Source organism: Callospermophilus lateralis, chromosome 5, assembly GCF_048772815.1.
Source record: "Callospermophilus lateralis isolate mCalLat2 chromosome 5, mCalLat2.hap1, whole genome shotgun sequence".
Taxonomy (NCBI): Eukaryota; Metazoa; Chordata; class Mammalia; order Rodentia; family Sciuridae; genus Callospermophilus; species Callospermophilus lateralis.
This window is the reverse complement of record NC_135309.1, coordinates 111552830-111572992: the sequence shown is the minus strand read 5'-3', so window position 1 is coordinate 111572992 and position 20163 is coordinate 111552830. Positions and strand designations below refer to the sequence as shown.

The following is a 20163-nucleotide window of genomic DNA, read 5'->3' as shown; positions in this document are numbered from 1 at the left end:
TGCAGATCTCAACTGGAGATGTTCATACACCTCTGTCACACACGACAGAGAGGCCTCTCAGTCCTGGGGGATGATTTAGAGCTTGTTTTGACACCTTCAAGCCACCACTTAGTTTCTGCTAAGGGAGAATTAACATCTCTGAAAAATTTGCAAAAAGTTGGTACCACTTTAATGCTCTTCTAATTTTCTTTATATAATGGATATATATTTTTCTATATGTGCATACATTTGTGTGTGTGTGTGTGTATTTTTTTTTCTAGTTGGGTTCCTCAAGCATCATGCTCTACTGTTTTACTTTACACTAAAACTAAATAAAAATAAGGAGTAAGGAGAAACGGTTTAATGGGTAGAAGGTTTTTTTTTGTGTGTGTGTGTGTATAGTGCTGAGGATTGAACCCAGGGCCTTGTGCATGCAAGGTAAGCACTCTACCAATTGAGCTCTATTCCCAGCTCTAATGGTTACAAGCTTTTACTTTGGAGAGCTCCAATGTTTTGGAAATAGAAGTGGTTTGGCTACACAGTATTGCCAGTTCCACTGAATTTCTCTTTTAATATAATAAATTTTATGTTGGGTGGATTTTGAGCTGATAAAATTTTAAATTTAAGAAACCTCAATGATGCATTTCTTCCTTTGATTATCCTTAAAACATATTACTTAAAAATACTAGCATTTTGTTTCTATTATGTGTTCTTACTACATAATACCCTACACAAACTAATCTTTTTTAATATTTTTGAGTTATAGATGGACACAATATCTTTATTTTGTTTATTCATTTTATGTGGTGCTAAGGATTGAACCCAGTGCCTCACCTGTGCAAGGCAAGTACTCTGCCACTGAGCCATAACCTCAGCCCTGCAAAACTAATCTTTAAACATAATATTTTAAAAGAATCATCAGAAGACCACACTTTACTTACTTGCTTGTTCAGACTTTAGCATTTTAATTTCTTCTGTTTTCAGTTTCAGATTCTCTTTGAGAACTGCATTTTCACAGTTTAGTCTGGAAAAAAGCACCCTTCAAATAACTAAAACATTATCACTTCCTGAATGAGAATAATTTTTTTTCTATAATTAGAACATAAAAACCTAAATATAATTTTTTTCTACTTTAAAGGGCTGGGGATGTAGCTCAGTGGTAGAGCACTTGCCTCGCATGTCTGAGACTCTGGGTTCAGTCCTCAGTATTGAAGAAAAAAGGAGTTTAAAATATATTTTTAAATTTTGAGATAGGGTCTTGCTAAGTTGCTGAGGCTGGCCTTGATTCTCTTACCTCAGCCTCTCAAGTACCTAGGATTATAAGCATGTGTCACCATACCCTGTCATATACATTTAAAAAAAATAGAAAGGCAGAAAAGTAACAAAAAATAAGGAACCATTAAGCAGTAAGAATTTTATAATATTTACAGTTAGCTTAAAGAAGAAAGCCTAAACTACATTTGAATTAATGCATTTTAAAGATTCTTTTTTTTTTTTTCTGATGCCAGGGATTAAATTCAGGAGCACTCAACCACTAAGCCACATCCCCAGCCCTATTTTGCATTTTATTTTGAGACAGGATCTCACTAAATTGCTTAGGGATTTGCTAAGTTGCTGAGGCTGGCCTCAAACTTGCAATCCTCCTGCCTCAGCCTCCCTAGTCACTGGGAGGTGTGTACCACCATGCCCAGCAGTGCATTTTGAGGCCCTGGCTGTGATCCTCAGTGTTGTAAAGAATAAAATATTATACAAACCTTTCATATTTTTGGGTCCAAGATTCCTCTATATTTTTAAATCTATTCTGATCAAATTCTATTTCCCACTGCAAGGCATTTATTTCCTAGGGAAAGAAAATAGCACTTTCATGGAAAATTACTACAAATATATCATTTCATTTAATCATTTCACAGAAATGGTTTAAAAAGAAAAAATGATCATTCAAAAGAGTCTTTGACATTTGTAAAAGACATTTGGTATGCCTCTTTAGCACTCAAAGAAATTTTGCTTACTTAAAATTCATTTAATATAAAAAATTTTCAAATTGTTTGAGTTAAAAATTTGCTGGACTGCACACAGATTTCTCAGTGCCTACCCCTGCCCCATGCAGACCCTATATGCAAAATTCACTCCTGGAATCTCAGCCTAAATGGCCCTATCAGGTGTGCAACAGACACAGAAAAGTGATCATCTAGAATGATCCCTAGTGACTTTTATTGTGGTCGTTTATTATTATTGCCAGAAAGATGCAGACCCTGACAAGGAAGTAGAGGAATAAAAAAAGGGAAGAAAAATAGAAAGCAATTTGGCAGGCTTCCAACTACCATAAATGGAGAAATAAAAGAAACTAACTTTTTACTCATGTGACAATCTGTTTTAGATTGCTCCCAAAGGGAAGACTATCAGAGATTGAAGCATACCTGGAGAGTATGCACAAATGGCATATCCAAAGTATGGTGAGTTTAAGAAAATCCTATTTAAATCTTATTGGATTGAATAAGTCTATGCTAAAAATGCAAATACCTTCTCCAAGGATTTCTTTTGCTCCATAGTTTTTTGAAGCATTGCCTGGGTATGACTTGTGGCTTTGCCAAATACTGCCTATAGAAAATAAAAATAGCATGAGTATAAATCAAATTTCTTATTTTTAAAAAAAATTTTTTTGCAGTTGTAGATGAACAGCATGTTTTTATTTTATTTGTTTATTTTTATGTGGTGCTGAGGATCAAACCCAGTTCCTCCTACATGTGCAAGGCAAGCACTCTGCCACTGAGCTACAGCCCCAGCCCTCTTTATTTTTTTTTAAGTTTTTATTTTATTTATTTATTTTTATGTGATGCTGAGGATTGAACCCAGTGCCTCACACAGACTAGGCAAGTGTTCTATCCCTGAGCTACATCCCCTTTTTATTTTTTGTTTTGAGACAGGGTCTCACTAAGTTGCCCAGATTGATCTCAACCTTTCATTCATCCTGCCTCAGCCTTCCAAGTAACTGGGTTATAGGCATGCACTGCCATACCAGGCTAAACTAAATTACAGTCACTCTGATATGCACAATGAAGTATAATATTTTATACACAATGAATGTGAACTTCATTAACTCTTAAGAGTTTCACACTGACAGTCTCCCCCTACCCTACCCCAGTTCTGGAGTGTGAACCCAGGGATAGTATACTACTGAGTCATATCTGTGGCCATTTTTCTTTTTTATTTTAAGACAGGAGATAGCTAAGTTGTATAAGACCTCACTAAGTTGTCTAGGCTGGCCTTGATTCTCCTGCCTCAGGAGGCAGTGGCACATGCCTATGAATTACAGGCATGTGCCACTGTGCCTGGCTCATATTGACAAAGTTTTGTGGAACATTTGATATCTCAAATGTCAGAAGAGTTTGATTTGATTCTTTCCCAATAAATGTGGGAATGAATGAATGAATACACACAGAAACTGTACACAGCAGTATTATTCATCATAGTTAAAAAGAAACAGCCCACATATTCATCAACCAGTAAATGTATAAATAAAATGTGGTATGACTGTACAATATTTTTGTTTGTTTGTTGTATTGGGGATTGAACCAAACTGAGGATTGCTTAACCTCTGAGCCATATCCCCAGCCCTTTATTTTTCATTTTGAAACAGGGTCTCACTAAGTTGCTGAGGCTGGCCTTGAACTTGTGATCTTCCTTCCTCAGTCTTCTGAGTCACTGGGAATACTAAGGCAGGTGCCACCACACCTGGCCTCACAGTGGAATTTTATTTGGCAATACAAAGGAAGAAAGTATTGATACATACTAAAACATGCATTTACTTCAAAAACATGCTAACTAGAAGAATCCAAATGCCAGTGAATCCAGTTACCATATTGTATGGTTGTATTTGTATGAAATAGAAAAAGACAAATTTGTAAGATGATTATTGATCATCTAGGACTATGAGTTGGAATGGGGAATGCCTGCTAGTGGATACAGGATTCCTTTTTTGAATGTCTGAAATGTTCTTAAATTAGACTGTAGTGATGGTTGCACAACTCCCAAGTTAGTAAAAATAAATTGTATTGCATTCTTAAAACAAGTGAAATTCTTAGTGTGAAAATTATAAAACTATGGAAAAATCTATACCTAAAAAAACTACAACACAGCTATATTAAGTACTTCTCAGTTTTTTTGTTTGGTTTGGGTTGGTTTGGTTGGTTTGGTTTTGGTGCTGGGAATCAGCCTGCTCTTGTTTTAAGTGTCAAAAATATATCACTTATTATTAGAATATATAATTGATAAAAGTTTAAAACTAACTTCTTACCATGCTTTGAAGAATTTTCAGTGCTTCCTCTTTACCTTCAAGTTGTCTTTGAGATGCCTCAAGTTCAGTTTTTAAAATTTCTACTTCCTGAGGACAAAAATAAAATTAGTCTTTCTATCTGCAAGACATATAACCCCCAAATTGTCAATTTGACTAGTTCACATTTACCCACAATACAAAGCACCTACAAACAAGGATCTAAATCCCTCTAGACTTTGTAAATGAACTATTCAGGCTAAAGCTGAGAACCCAACTATCAAGCATCACTGGTAACAATAAGCCCAAATTTTTTGCTTTTACTGACTTTGGCCACATACTTAATAACATGAAAAAAAATGTTTAGGCCACATAAAATAAGCACATGATGGCTATCTATTCAGCTACAGTAGCTGTTGTGGTCTGAACTGTGTCCTTGAAAAGGATATGTTCAAGTTCTAACCCTAATACCATGACTATGACCTTATCTGGAAAGGCGGTCTTAGCAGATATGTTTTTTAAAAAACTTTTAGACAAATGAAACTTAACAGTTTAATTGATCAAGGTATGAGATACAAGTTGGCCAGAAGAGGTTGAGAGACCTACTCTTCAAGTTGGGCAGGCAACATTTATAGACAGAAAATGGAAATGAAGTAAAGAAAAGTCTTGATTGGTGGTTATGTCTCAAGCCTTTGCCTTATTTGGGCAGGGTACAGTCAGCAGGCAACATGTAATTGGCTGAAGCTCAGCTGCACTGATTGGCTGGGACTCAGTTGGTTATTACAAAAATATACTTTGAAATGAGGCTTTCTATTTGTTTACATAGTTTCATTTAACAAATGTAATCAAGTTAGGATGAGGTTATACTAGATTAGGATGGGAACCAATCTGATCACTGGTGTCTTTATGAAATGAGGAAAAGCTCTGAACACAGACACATGGTGGAGAGCAATATGAGAGTCAGAGGCAGAGAATGGATTTATGGAGCTATAGGCCAAGGACTGCAACAACCACCAGAAGCCAGGAAGAGACAAAGAAGCATTTTCTTCTAGAAACTTTGGGAAGAAGAGAGTCTGCTAAAACCTTGAATCCAGGCTTCAAACCTCCAGAACTGAGAGACATTTCATTTCTATTGTTTAAAGCCATCAGCTTGTGGTACTTTGTCACAGCAGACCTAGAGAACTTAAAGACAGCCGCTTTCATAAGAGTTTAACACTCTCTCTGTTTCTGTCTCTCTCTCTCACACACACACACACATTAAAGTAGGCTGGCTTCCCAGGGGACAGGCACCCTGTTATTTTATAAACCCCTGTGCCCACCAAGTTGGGGCATTCCTCAGATCACCTGAGAGAATCTCTTGACTTCTGACTTCAAGGAGGTTAAATTAAGACTGATTATTTCAAACCTCACATATAAGGAAAGCAGTTGGAAGTGATAATAATTATTATTTTTATTAGTATATTATTATAATTATGTGATGCTGGGGATTAAACCTAAGGCCTCGCACATGCTAGATAAGTATTCTATTACCGAGCTATACCTGAATCCCTGTGATATTATTTTCTCAAAGAGGAGATTAGAGAAATTCAAAGGGAGAACTGGTAGACATGTATATAAGTGGCCTTTTTAAGAGATGCACACAGGGTTGGGGTTGTGGCTCAGTGGTAGAGTGCTCGCTTAGCATGCATGAGGCACTTGGGTTTGATCCTCAGAACCACATAAAAATAAAGATATTGTGTCCACCTAAAACTAAAAAAAAATAATAATAAAAAAGAGATGGGGGGATGGGGATGTGACTCGTCACATGCATGAGGCACTGGTTCAATTCTCAGCACCACATAAAAATAAAATAAAGATATTGTGTCCACCTAAAACTAAAAAATAAATTTTAAAAAATTAAAAAAAAAAAAAAGAGAGAGAGAAACTCAGAAGAGGCTGATGGAAAGTATGCACTCAAGGAAAAAAACTGCGGGTATAACTGTGTGGTAGAGTACTTACTGGGTATAGGTGAGGCCCTGGATTCAATTCCCAGCACAAAAAAAAAAAAAAAAAGAAAGAAAAGAAAAATATCTGGAAAGCCAATATTGGCCTTCCATACAATTTTTGTACTAACAGAATATCTATCAGCAGACTTTATTTACATGAGAATTTTTATATTAGACCAGAGTACCTACCCCTAAAGTTTCATGAAGACGTTGCCTTAAATCTTCATTTGACAATTCTGAATTAAAACCTATTAGAAAAAAAAGACACAAAACTGGAATATTTCTTTAGTTAAATACAGGACATTTATTTACAAATATTAAGTACAGTTTTTTTTTTCATAAAGGAAGAAGACTGGGATTAACCAAATAATGATGAAAGTATGTAGCCTCAGTGGTACAATACAGGCCTTGAGGATGAGGAGTAGCCCCACCCAAGCTGCAACATTCCTTATGAACCACATTTCTTAAATTACAGTTGTTTCTCAATATTGAGGGGAGTTGGTTCAGAACCCCCTAAGATACCAAAATCTGTGGATGCCCAAACCCTTATATAAAATTAGTATTTGCATATAACCCATGCACATCCTCCTATATCCTTTAAATCAAAAAAAAATTTTTTTCCTGGTACTCGGGATCAAACCCAGGTGTGCTTTATCACTGAGTCACATGAGTCTCCAGCCCTTGTTTAAATTTTGAGACAGGGTCTCACTAAATGGCCAAATGGCCAAGTCTGACCTTGAACTTGCTATCCTCCTGCCTCAGCTTCCTGAGTGGCTGGGGTTACAGGTGTGTGCCATATTTATATAGTTGTTATACTTACTGGGCTTTTATTTGTATGGTTTTTATCATTGTATTGTTACTTTTTTTTTTTTTTTTTTTGGTACTAGAGATTGAATCCAGGGGTGCTTAACCATTTTCAGACAGGGTCTCACTAAGTTGAGTAGGGCCTCACTAAATTGCTGGGCTGGCCTTGAACTTTCGATCAAAGCCTCCAAGTCACTGGGATTACAGGCATGTGCAACTGGGGCCCTGTGTGTATTGTTACTTTTTATTGATATTACTTTTTATATCTGCAGTTGAGGGAATGGGAAGATGTGCCACCCGTGAATTAGGAGGGCTAAAGGTATTTTTATGCTGTTTTAATTTAAATATGTTCAACTTTTATGGGGAAAGTTTCAGGAGAGAAAATTTTACAACCTGGATTATAAAAAATTCAGCCGGACAGCAGGGAGTGCCCTGGTACAGGCATAGACCTGATTATGAACTTTATTCCTTTTCTAATCTAAAGCATAATTTCTTTTTGGTTAGGATAAATTAAGATTTAGTTTGTTTTGACAATTTTTGAGACTTCAGGATATCCAAAAATAATTGGAAGCATCTATCTTCTGCCTGGAACCTGATTTGCTCCCCTTCAGAGAAGCCTTCCCATCCCTGGCCTGAAACAGCAGTACCCTACTTCCCCAATCACTCACTATCTTTTAACTTACCACCGAGTGATATTATGCATTTGTTGATTTTTAGGTTTATTTTCTCTCTTTTTGTAGAATGTGAAATACATATTAGTGCCCTTGCCAGCTGTGTTCACTCATATTATTGCTAGAACCGAGACCTGTTCCTGGTACCTAATGGTACCCAAGAAGTATTTGTTGACAAAGGAAAAAAAAATAAAAGTACATCATGAAAAAACAAAGTAGTTAATAATTTATTGATTACTAACAAAAATATTATTAAAGTAGAATAACTATTGCATATTTTGTATAATAGTTGGAAATATAAATGTCAGTTACTTTTGTACCAATTCAAGGTAAGAATGAATTTTTTAAAATCTACTATGGTTACCTATTTTCATGCATTGGAAGGGTGACAGCACTCACAGGGAAAGGAGAGAAACTGAGCATTCTTACCAGTGCTGCTTTGTTGTCTGTAACTGGAAATCCTGGACCCTTGAAGGCAGGTGTCTTGCAAGTTCTTTTGCTTGAAATAGTGAAAAATGGCTCCACTTCTCTCTTTCCCCTTTCTTAGAAATGGAGGAGGGCTAAAGTTCTTTCCATCTGATCTTTTTCTAGATGTAAGTAAATGTGAAACTTCCACTTCGTAAATTCCACCAGGTCTTCTTCCGAGGCCATATCCTAGATCACCTTCTGTCATGTCATCCTCTTCTGTTCCCCAGAACTGCACCTCTGACTCACTCGATGATCTCACCACCTTGCTCATTAGCTTAATACTGTCTTTATCATAAGGAAAAACAGTAATTAAAAATCAGGGCTGGGGTTGTGGCTTAGTGGTAGGGTGCCTGCCTCAAACACTGCATATAAATGAATTAATTGAATAAGGTCCATCAACAACTAAGTATATATATATGTGTGTGTGTGTGTGTGTGTGTGTGTGTGCTGGGAGCCATCAGCCAAGTAGGTATGACAAATTCCTTGCCAGCTTACTCCCATGCTGTCTAGTGGAAGGACTTCTGAAAGATGACCTTGCTCAAGGACCAGGGCAGGATCCGTGTTTAGGGTGTTCCCCCTTTAGAATAGGGCGGTTTAGCATAATAGGAGATTAGGGTGTTCCCCCTTTAGAATAGGGCAGTTTAGCATAATAGGAGATTAGGGTGTTCCCCCTTTAGAATAGGGCGTATCCTGCTGCTGAGTTCCTCTTGAGTTCTTAGGGTCAGACAGTATATTTGGGAGACAGAAGCCCATGCGGAGAGGATTTGGGCAGAGTAGTGGATTTGGGAGAAGTGGATTTGGGCAGAGAACGTGGATTCCCCCAGAGCGTGTTTGTAGACGGCCGGTGTGAGTTCGGGAATAAAGAATTGCTGTTTGAATCTACAAGCTGTGTGGAGACTCGTGATTTGTGCCCAGCCAGAGACTGCGGCATGTGTGTATGTATGTGTGTATATATATATATATATACATATATATATATACATATATATATGTATATATATATATGTATGTATATATATATATAGCAGTCAGGAGATCCAGCAGTATCCCACTTCCAGGTATTTACCAACACATTTGGAAATCATTATGTCAAAGAGATGTCTACACTTCCAGTTTACTGCAGCACTGTTCACAATAGCCACCTTATGGAATCAAACTAAGTGTCCATTAAGGGAAGAATGAATGAAGAAAATGTTCTCTCTCTCTCTCTCTCTCTGTGTGTCTCACACACACACACACACACCATTCAACTTTAATTTCTGTATTGTTCGAATTTTAATATATTTGCCACTGATGTAAGCACATTGTTCAACCTCTAAAAAGACATTTTTATAGCTGGGCACAGTGGTGCACACCTGTGATCCCAGCGACTTGGAAGGCTGAGGCAGGAGGATCATGAATTCCAAGGCATTAAGGAACTCAGTGAGACCCTGTCTTTAAATAAAATACGAAATAGGGCTGAGGATGTGGTTCAATGGTTAAGTGCCCCTGGGTTCAACCCCTGTTACCAAAAAAAAAAAAAAAAAAAAAATTGTATTTGTTATAGCATGAACAGAATTGGATAGCATTATAATAAGGAAATAAGCAAGGCATAGAAAAGAAAACACCACATAATCTCACCTATATGTGGAATTTAAAATAGAACACAAAGAAGCAGGGAGTAGAAGAATGGTGGTTACTGGAGGTTAGAGGGTGGGGCAAATGAGGAATTGATGGTCAAAGGGGACAAAGCTTCAGTGAGATAGGAAATGCCAAGTAAATTCTCTTTGAGATATACTGCACAGTGTGGTGGATATATCAAATAACAGTCTATGGAGCTGGGGTCATGGCTTACTGGTAGAGCGCTCGCTTAGCACATGTGAGGCCCTGGGTTTAATTCTCAGCACCACATAAAAATAAATAAAAGGTATTGTGTCCAACTACAATTAAAAAATAAATATTTTTTTTTAAAAATAACAATGTATGGGACATTTCAAAATCACTAAATTTCAAATGTTCTCATCTCAAAAAACAAGGTTTGAAGTAACGGATATTTCAATTAATTTAATTAATCCACATCATATTTATTAATCCTAAAATCAGATTGTGCCACCTAAATATATACAACTATAATTTGCCAATTTATGATTAAAATTAGAGCAGACAGCTCTCTTTGCTTCTTGGCTGCCATGAACTGAGCAGCTTTTCTCCTCCATGCCCTTCCACCATGATGTTCTGCCTCACCTTGGGACTAGAGCTATGGAGTCAGTGGATCATGCACTAAACCTCTGAAACCAAGTAAACCTAAGGAACTTATCCATATTTAAGCCATCAACAAGAAGTTGAGGGATTTAAACTCCAGCTGAAAGTGCCACATTATATTCCAGAACATCAGGAGCCTCCATACACCTTTCTGGTTTCATGAGGTACCAACCAAATAACGTCCCTTGCACCTTAACCACATGCTGTCAAGACTAGCTTTGCCTTGTCAGGGATCCAGACTGGATTTAAGGACTTGTCATTGAGTGGATAATGGGAAAATGCTGTCTCATCAGAACAGGAGACCCCAAATCAAAGCTTGCCTCGCTGAAAAGGACCAGCTGGAAGAAACCCAGCAGTTGGCACAGGGCCTGGCACATGGAACTACTCAAGTGATGAGACTTATATGAAAACACCATGCTTGACCTGTTTGCCTAAGGAGCAATATTTGGATTATTTTCTGTTTCTGGCTGCCACATATACAGCTACTATGACTTTCTCAGGTTTTTATATGAATGAATTTCAGGTTCCTATGCTACTCCAGAGCAACAGGTGGCATCCTTTCTCTTTAGAAAGAATGGCATTGTAGGGCAGGGCTTCTTTTACTTTAAGGAAGACAAAAGAATCTTTTTACAGGTGCAAAAGAATTTATCTTCAGTAAAATTCAGAAAAAAACTAAAACAAGTTTGGTGTAAAAATTTTTCTGTATTTAGTGAATTGTAACGTAACTTGGTATGTAAATAGACCATTACCTGTTCTTCTAACAAGTAGCCAAGACTCAGCCAATCACAGTCAGCCAACTGTTCAAACCAGGTTCAAATAAAGCAAATGCCAAACTTTAACCAATTGAGTAATTTCTACCTTCACTTTCTACTTTCTGTATGTCACTTCCTTTTTTTTTTTTTCTGCCTATAAACATAACATGCATGGTAGGGCAGAACATTCAGAACCATTTTTGGTCCAGACTGCTGTGCAATTCTAGAATCACAAAAGCAAATTAAGATATGTAAAACTAGATTTGTTTTAAACTAGATTTGTTGTAATTTTTCTTTTATCATAACATAACAAAACAAAAACAACTCTCAGTATAATCAAGTAGGGTCTTTCTTTTCTTTTTCTTTTAGTACATCCCCAGCCCTTTACTTTTTCTTTTTTTTTTTTTTTGGGGGGGGGTGCAGGATGGGGTGGGGGGTGCCAGGGATTGAACTCAGGGACACCCAACCACTGAGCCACATCCCCAGTCCTATTTTGTATTTTATTTAGAGACAGGGTGTCACTGAGTTACTTAGCACCTCCATGTTGCTGAAGCTGGATTTGAACTCTGGATCCTCTTTCCTCAGCCTCCTGAGCCGCTCGGATTATACATGTGCACCACCATGCCCAGCGTCCCCCAGCCTTTTTTATTTTTTGTTTTTAGACAAGGTCTAACAAAATTGCTTAGGGCCTTGCTAATGTGCTGAGGCTGCCCTCGAATTTGCCATTCTCCTGCCTCAGCCTCCTGAGTTATTGAGATTACAGTTGGGCACCGCTGTATCCAGCTTCAAGTAAAGCTTTAAATGGGAAATTTTTTTCTTTTTATAATACAAGACATAAATATCCAAGGATTTAATTAACATACAAATGCCCCTTACAATCCAATCAGAAGTATCTAACATTTCAGCTAGGCCTGGTGGTGCACACCTGTAATCCCAGCAGCTCTGGAGGCTGAGGCAGGAAGACCCCAAGTTCAAATGCAGCCTCAAAATTTAAGGACACCCTGTCTCAAATTATAAATAAGGAAAGTGGGAGCTGGGGATATGACTTAGTGGTATAACACCCTTAAATTCAATCACTGGTATCATAAAAAAGAACAAAAGAGGTACTTATCATTTCAGGACTTTTTAGATAAGAAGATCCAACCCCTCATTTCAAACATTGTGGTGTACTGCAGGAAAGCTGGAGAGGCTTTTACTGACTCCAGTAACCCAGTGATGAGGAAACAGCAGATTAGCCTTTGCTAAGGACACAGAATGCTCTTGAGATAGAGGTTTATAAAGGAAATGTTGCCATTTACACAAGCCTCAAGCAGTACAAAATTCAGAAGTCTCAGCCCGTGTCACAGTACACGCTTATAATCCCAGCAGCTAGGAAGGCTGAGGCAGGAGGATCGCAAGTTCAAAACCAGCCTCAGCAATTTAGCAAGGCCCTAAGCAACTTGGCAATATCCTGTCTCAAAATAAAAAATAAAAAAGGGCTGGGAGGGCTGGGGTTGTGGCTCAGTGGTACAGCGCTCGCCTAGCATGGGTGAGGCCCTGGGTTTGATCCTCAACACCACACAAAAATAAATAAATAGGGTTGGGGTTATGGCTTAGTGGTAGAGCGCTTACCTAGCATGTGTGAGGCACTGGGTTTGATTTTTCAGCACCATATATAAACAAATAAATAAATAAAGGTCCATTAATTACTAATAAAAATTTTTAAAAAATAATAAATAAATAAAAATAAAGGCATTGTGTCCACCTACAACTAAAAAAAGGGGGGTGGGGGTTGCTGGGGATGTGGATCAGTGGTTAAGTGCATGGGTTCAATCTCTGATACAAAAACGAAAAATTCAGAAGTCTCTGAAAAATAACTAAGTCATTCCCAATGACTAAGTGTCTTCTAATGACTAAGACTATCTCGTGTTAGAGAACATTTCCTATCTTCTGCCCTTGTCCCTCTTGGCCCAGCATCTACATTAGGTGTTCCTGCCACTTGTGGTTTCTGATTTAGCTCCACTTAGTCCATCTTTTATTTCAGTACAGACACCCTTAGTACAGGTTTTGTATCTGGGACAGTGAATAGATGAGAAGGTAGGTGTCCCTCTTGCTTTTCTCCCTTCCTTTCTCAACTTGTGCAACAGCTATGTTCAATACATTCCACTATTTGGTAATTCGATGTGAATACAAACTGAAGTCTTGAGATGGCCAAAGGCCCTGCTCTCATCTCTTATCCCATCCCCTGGAGGTTAGGATGGCCTCCCTTTGGTTCTTGAATGGACCCAGGCACTCCTGCACCTCAGAGCTCCAAGTTTCCTCTGTCTGGAGTGCTAGTCGCCTAGATATTTGCACAGTTGTTCCTCTCTTTGGGTCTTTACTTCAGAGTCACCTTCTCAGTGGGGCCTTTCTTGGCATCTAAAATCGCAGCTCCACTTCACTATTCTACTTCTCTTTTTTATTTTCCACCTTAGCACCGAGGACCTTCTAACATACTCTTTCATATTTTATTTAATTTTCAAATTATATTAATAAAATTGGGGCCAATAAAAAAAGGGAAGCTACTACAAAGATTGAGTGAAGCAGAGGGTGACTCCTTATGATCTGCTTCTCAATAGTTACATGCCCCGAAATGTGAGGGCACCTGAACATTTTCCTTCTCCATAGCCCAAACCTGCTCCAAACGACTTCACGTAGAATGTAAGTTCTGTAAGATGAGCAATTTCTGTCTGTTTAGTTCACACTGTATTCAGTATCTAACCCAGGATCTGAAACATAATCCATGCTCTGTAAAGACTTGTTTAATAAATGAGTAAAAAAAGGAAGAAAAAAAAAAAAAACCCTGAAATACTTGCCTCAAGGACAGGAAGAGAAAACTGTCACCTCCACAAAGCTGTGCCTAGTCACTGAGGGAGTACTGCCTGCACTGCTTCCTAGAAGAAAGTAAATCCTGGCAACAAGGCTATAGGGAAGTCACCATCACTGAGCCCTCCTGGTCAGACCACCACAGTCACCTACCTGGTCACAGTGGGGCAGCTGAAGAGGCTCCAAACACTCCTTCCAGTGTAGAGTGCAATTAAGACAGGCTTTCACCACCAGGGATTTCAAAACAGCTGCTTTGCTGTAGTGGTTTAGAAATATTTCATCCTTTTCTCAAATCTTGTTAAAAAAAAAACAAAAAACCTGGGGCCCAGCTTCACATCAGTGAAAAGAAAAAAGTAATGAATAAGAAGGGAGAATAAAACCTTTGTTGGGGATAGAAACAAACACACTTGATAATGTTGTTAAAGCAACATTCAACACTGCCTATTGGATTCGTTTTCCAAATTTTTATAGAATCGTCTTGGTTCTTTTCTGTGGTGATTTCCTTAAAAAGCAGATCTGTCAGATAGGCATGGAAGCACACATCTATAAACCCAGTTACTCAGAGGCTGAGGCAGGAGGACTGCTAGTTCCAGACCCATGGCCAGCTCAGGCAATTTAGTGAGACCCTATCTAAAAATCAAAAAGTAAAAATAAAAAGGGGTGGGAATGTGGCTCAAGTGGTAGTGCGCTTGCCTAGCGTGCATGAGGCACTGAGTTCGATTCTCAGCACCACATAAAAATAAAATAAAGATATTGTGTCCACCTAAAACTAAAAAATAAATATTTAAAAAAATAAAATAAAGATATTGTGTCCACCTAAAAATAAAAAATTAAAAAAGGGGGTGGGGATGTGGCTCAGTGGTAAACACCCCCAGGTTCTGGAAAAATCCAAGTACAGGGGGAAAAAAAATCTATTCTAACTTGCCAAGGTAAATAAGAAATTATTCACTGAATTAAAGAATAATCACTTGGAAGGCAGTCTTACTCCTATTTATAGATTATTGCTTATTATGTGCAACCTCAGATCTATGTTAAGAATGGTGTGGTCATGATAAGGCGATCAGCAACAAAGACAGAATTGGTCAATACAAGGGGTAAAAACAGTAAGAGGGAAAGAGTAAGCAATCCACAGGGTGTCTAAGAATATTTTTTAGTGTTTCACATATATTAAGGTGTCATGGGTATACCTTCCTGCTATTCAGAGCTGAATATAATGATTTTTCCCATGCTCCAATGTCCTACTTTGGGGGAGGAGAGGTTGGTACAGGAAATGAACCCAACCAGTGAGCTATACCATGGGCCCTTTTTTATTTTTGATAATTTAGGAATTGAACCCAGGGATGTTTAACCACTGATCCACATCCCCAGCCCCTTTTATTTTTCATTTTGAGACAGGGTCTTGCTTAGTTGCTTAGGACCTCGCTCAGTTGCTGAGGCTGGCTTTGAACTTAATATCCTCCTGCTTAAGAGGCTGAGCCTCTTAAGTTGCTGTGACTGGGATTGAAGGTATGTATCACCATACCTGGCCTCAGCCCCTTTTAAAATTTTACTTTCAGGGGCTGGGGATGTGGCTCAAGCGGTAGCACGCTCGCCTGGCATGCGTGCGGCCAGGGTTCAATCCTCAGCACCACATACAAACGAAGATGTTGTGTACGCCAAAAACTAAAAAATAAATATTAAAATTCTTTCTCTCTCTCTACCTCTTTAAAAAAAAAAAAAATTTACTTTCAGACAAGGTTTCACTAAGTTGGCCTCTCCTAATTAGCTGCAATTACGGGTGTGCACCACCATACCTGGCTCCCCTATTATTATTATTATTATTATTATTTTTTGTACTGGGGATTGAACCCTTGGGCACTCTACTCTGCCCTTTTTATTTTTTATTTTGAGACAGAGTCTTACTAAGTTGATAAGGCTGGCCTCCAACTTGCGATCTTCTTGCCTCAGCCTCCCAAAGGTCAGGATTATAGGTGTGCGCCACTGTGCCCAGATCCCGTTTTTTTTTTTTTTAGTTGTAGATAGATGGACACAATATCTCTATTTATTTTTATGTGGTGCTGAGGACTGAACCCAGTGCCTTACACTTGTGAGGCAAGCACTCTACTGAGCCACAGCCCAGTCCCACATAATGTTTTTTAAAAATGTAACTTTGAGGACTGTTGGCTGTGTACTATCTTACATTTTATAAGCTTATAGTATTAATATGTAATACAGTAAAACAATCGAACTTCATTTTTGGGACAGATTACTTCTAAGAAAAAGAAAATATTTAGAATTATCAAGCTTCAGGCTGGAGATGTGGCTCAAGTGGTAGCGCACTCGCCTGGCACACGCGAGGCACTGGGTTCGATCCTCAGCACCACATAAAAATAAAAATAAAGATGTTGTACCCACCTAAAAACTAAAAAGATAAATAATAATAATGATAATAATAATAATAAAGAATTATCAAGCTTCTAGTCGGTTTAATGTGTTAAATTTAGGCTCCTTTTGGCACCACTGCAATCAGGTACAGTTGGCATGGTGGCATGATTCTGCAGTCCAGCTACTCAGGAGGCTGAGATGGGAAGAGTGCTCAGGTTCAGGAGCTCAAGACCAACCTGGGCTACAAAGCCAGACCCATCTCAGAAAGGAAAAAAAAAAAAAGAATTTGAATATTAGTTTCTCTATTTATTAAATGAGTGGATGAAATAGGATTTTTTGTTTGTTTGTTTCTTTAGAGCTCTGTTTCTGTATCAGCATTTTCCATAGGATGCTCCATGGAACACTAATAATCTGGACTATTAGGTGTTGCTAAGAATAGAAGGGTCCTTTTGGTTTTACTGAGGGATGTAATTTTCCTATTCAGGCATATAGGGCTTCCCCCGAAATAAAAAGGTAAGCAGTGGTAGAACCAAGACTATAAATTTTATCTGGCTCCTTACCCAGTCCTCTGGCCACTAGCAAAAGGATGCAGATTGGATTAAAGGCTCTTAGCAGTCTTTCTACTTTTTTGGAAAAATGACCAGCGGCTTCCTAATTGTTAAATCCAAGATTAAGTTTCATTCCTCAGCCTCTTCCACCTCTACAAAAGCTGTGATATTTTAACTCATCATGCCCAGGTTCCTGGAACACCAGGGCTCCTCAACCCTAAAAGAAATTAGATACTTCCCTTTTGTCCCCGATTGCCTCCTATCTGCCAGCTCAGACTCCTTTTCCTCTTCCACTCCCTTCAATATGTTTGGCTTGCACTTTTAACACTCTTAAATAAACATTTTCAGTTGGATATCCTGCCAGCAACTCAAACATAGCTTGTTCAAAAAGAACCATTATCCTTCCTACCCCCATCCCAGGTCTCCTCCTGAGTACTCTATTTCTCCAAAGGCATCAATCATGCTCATCCATGTTATCATGGTTCTCACATACCTTTTAGTTGCCATGTTCTCTAGATCCAAAAATGAAAACAAAACAAAACAACAACAAAAACAACTTTCCCAAAACCTACCATAATTTTATACATTAACTTCACTGCCCTGGCTGAACTTTTCAGTACTTCTCCTGGACTAAACCAATAGTTCCTACTTGATCTACCCTTAGCCATCCTACACAGCTTCCAAGTCAATAATGCTCTAGCACAGATCTAATGACATTCTTCTCTTGCCCTAAAACATTCCATGGCTCCTATGGCATATATAATTAAAGTTAGTGCCACCTGTTTTCTACTAGACTCATTATCACAATTTCACCTATCAGTGTTCCTCAAGGGTACTCTATACTTCCATGTAAGGAATGCATCTGCTCCCAGGTTCCCCCTCAGCTGGATCACCTCCAAGCCTCTGATGGTGCCATTTTCTACCCCAGACATGGGTTCTCCTCTCAGGCCCTCCTCAGTTCAGGACAATACTCCGGACAGTAGCCTTCTTGGCTCCATAGGCCAGATGTGATTTCTACTCTCTCTGACACCCCCCAGCTCTATACTGCCCCTTTTTAATAATCCTTACTTCCTAGCTGTCCTTGGGTTTTACTGCACATGCAACTGAACATCCTTTGGTGCAGGAAGTATCTCCTTTTTTTTTTTTGTACAAAACAAATTTAGGGGTTGGCCTTGTGGCTCAGTGTCAGAGGCTTGCCTAGCACGTATGAGGCACTGGGTTGGATCCTCAGCATCACATAAAAATAAATAAAAACAAAACAGATTTATTCAGCTTTCACTGTTTCTGTGACCAAAATACCCAACAAGAACAACTTAGAGGAGGAAAAGTTTATTTGCGGTTCAGGTTTCTCAGTCCATAGATGGCTGACTTCACTGCTCTGAGTCAGAGGTGAGTCAGTACATCACTGAGAAGGATCCAGGGGAGGAAAGCTCCTCAGCATGGCCAGATCAAGAAGTAGGGGTGTGGAGGGGCTGCAGGGAGGATATACTCTTCCAGGTGATGACCCAGTGACCCACCTCCTTCAGCCATGCTCCACCTGCCTAAAGTTACCACCCAGTTAGTCCACTCAAACTAGGATGGACTGCTTATAGGTTACACCTCTCAAAACTCAATCATTTCATATTCCTGCATTAATATAGGAGCTTTTGGGGACACCTCATATACAAGCCATAACAAAGATATTTACTGGATGGAAGTGAAAGAGAAGACAGACTCCTGTCCAGAAAGCTTGTACCAGAAGGATCTACACCCACTAGCCTGACAACACTGCATTGGCAAACAAATTGGTCAAACAGACACCTACTTCCTGTCAAGCTTGACAAAGAACTAACTTGAACCCTCTTTAGTGAAAAAATGGGACTGCTTCTCTACACTGCAGCATTTCATTATTGATTTCTTTAAACAATACTTTTAGATTTATAGTAAATTGCAAGGATACTATTGAGAACTCCTCTATATCTTTTACCCCAAATCCTCCAATGCTAGCGTTAGGGTAGGGTACACTTATGAAAACTGAGAAACGAACATCTGGTACATGCTATTAACTAAACCACAAGCTTTATTAGGATTTCCTCAGTTTTTCTACTGGGAACTTGTTCTGTTTCAGAATACTACATAGGATCTAGTACGAAGTAGTCTTAAGATTCAAAAGTAACAGATTAAAAACAAAAAAGAGGAAAAAAGCGGAAACAGGATCTTTGAAATCTATTATTCTTTCAATGCCAGATTAGGCCATTGACCTGGAACCAGGGGAAAAGGAGTCAGTTTGCCAGTTTGTGCGCTACCTGCGAAGTTTCTACAAATCTGCGCCCCTCTCCCGACCCTCCCTACTCCGGTCATCAGCAGCCCGCCGCCCGCGAGGCAACCTCCCCCCCCCCCCCCCCCCCGCGGTCGCGAGGATCGCCCCCCTCCCCAGGTGCGCTCACCGCGCGCCGCCCGGCCGGGTTGCGGGCGCCGCCGCCGCGCGTCCCCTTGTCACGTGACAGTGTGGGCGCAGCCACACACCGGAAAAGCCAAAACCGAAGTTTCCCTGCTTCGCCAGGAGCAGTCGATCCGACCCGCAGCCTGCGGTCTCTGCGTAACCGATGCTGATCTTTCCACATCCAACTCCAACTCCAACTCCAAAGCCCACTATGGGTAACGGACATACAAATAGTAGCTTGAGATTTAGAACAGGTCGAGGCGTGAGTCAAAAGTGAAATTACACGGCTCAAGCGTTAAGTCGCCAGGAGTCCGGCGGGGGGAAAAGATGGCATCTGAGCTGAGTAGAGGCGGAGTTTGAAAAGCAGGCGGAGGGCCGGGTAGGTCAAAGGAACTGCGGTAGCAAAGGTGTGGCAGTGGGAAGGATCTGAGGGAATGGCCCCGTGAGCCTAGAGAGCTGCTATCGGGAACGACCTATTTCAGTTGCTTTTTGTGTAATTCCTAACACCCAACACGCTGTGGGAAATGGACAGACTTTGCAGTGGTCCAAAAATGTGTCTGGATTTAAAAATTACACTGATTTAGAATTAAGGACTACTAACAAACTTTTTCCTGCCGTAATAACCCTCTTTACCTTTATCCAGGTAAACCTACATTGCCCTTAATTATTCGCTCCCCTAAAATGAACATATTATGTACATTGTAAACCAGACTTAGAATTGAACTTTTCCTGGGAGACATTCTCTCACTACAGTGATTAGTATAATCTTGCACATAAATAACAGGCAGTTTATTAAAAGTGAACTGACGTGGGGC

General features: G+C 39.3%; 1 protein-coding gene across 7 annotated transcripts in view; it reads right to left on the bottom strand.

The window, feature by feature from the left end:
• The window catches only part of Ccdc125 (coiled-coil domain containing 125), a 29417-nt gene extending 9750 nt beyond the window's left edge, over nucleotides 1–19667 (bottom strand). For 4 of the 7 annotated variants that reach the window (XM_076857169.2, XM_076857175.1, XM_076857176.1 and 1 more), the window contains exons 1-7: nucleotides 19353–19667; nucleotides 8139–8462; nucleotides 6424–6482; nucleotides 4274–4360; nucleotides 2500–2577; nucleotides 1734–1819; nucleotides 921–1003 (exon numbers count right to left, since the gene is read on the bottom strand). In XM_076857169.2, the coding sequence (XP_076713284.1) occupies nucleotides 921–1003; nucleotides 1734–1819; nucleotides 2500–2577; nucleotides 4274–4360; nucleotides 6424–6482; nucleotides 8139–8448 (703 nt within the window). In that variant the 5' untranslated portion in view covers nucleotides 8449–8462; nucleotides 19353–19667. Of the gene's footprint in view, nucleotides 1–920; nucleotides 1004–1733; nucleotides 1820–2499; nucleotides 2578–4273; nucleotides 4361–6423; nucleotides 6483–8138; nucleotides 8463–14167; nucleotides 14291–19352 lie in introns of those variants that run through there. The other 3 variants (XM_076857170.1, XM_076857172.1, XM_076857171.1) reach the window with 3 other exon arrangements.
• Nucleotides 19668–20163: the final 496 nt, after the last annotated feature.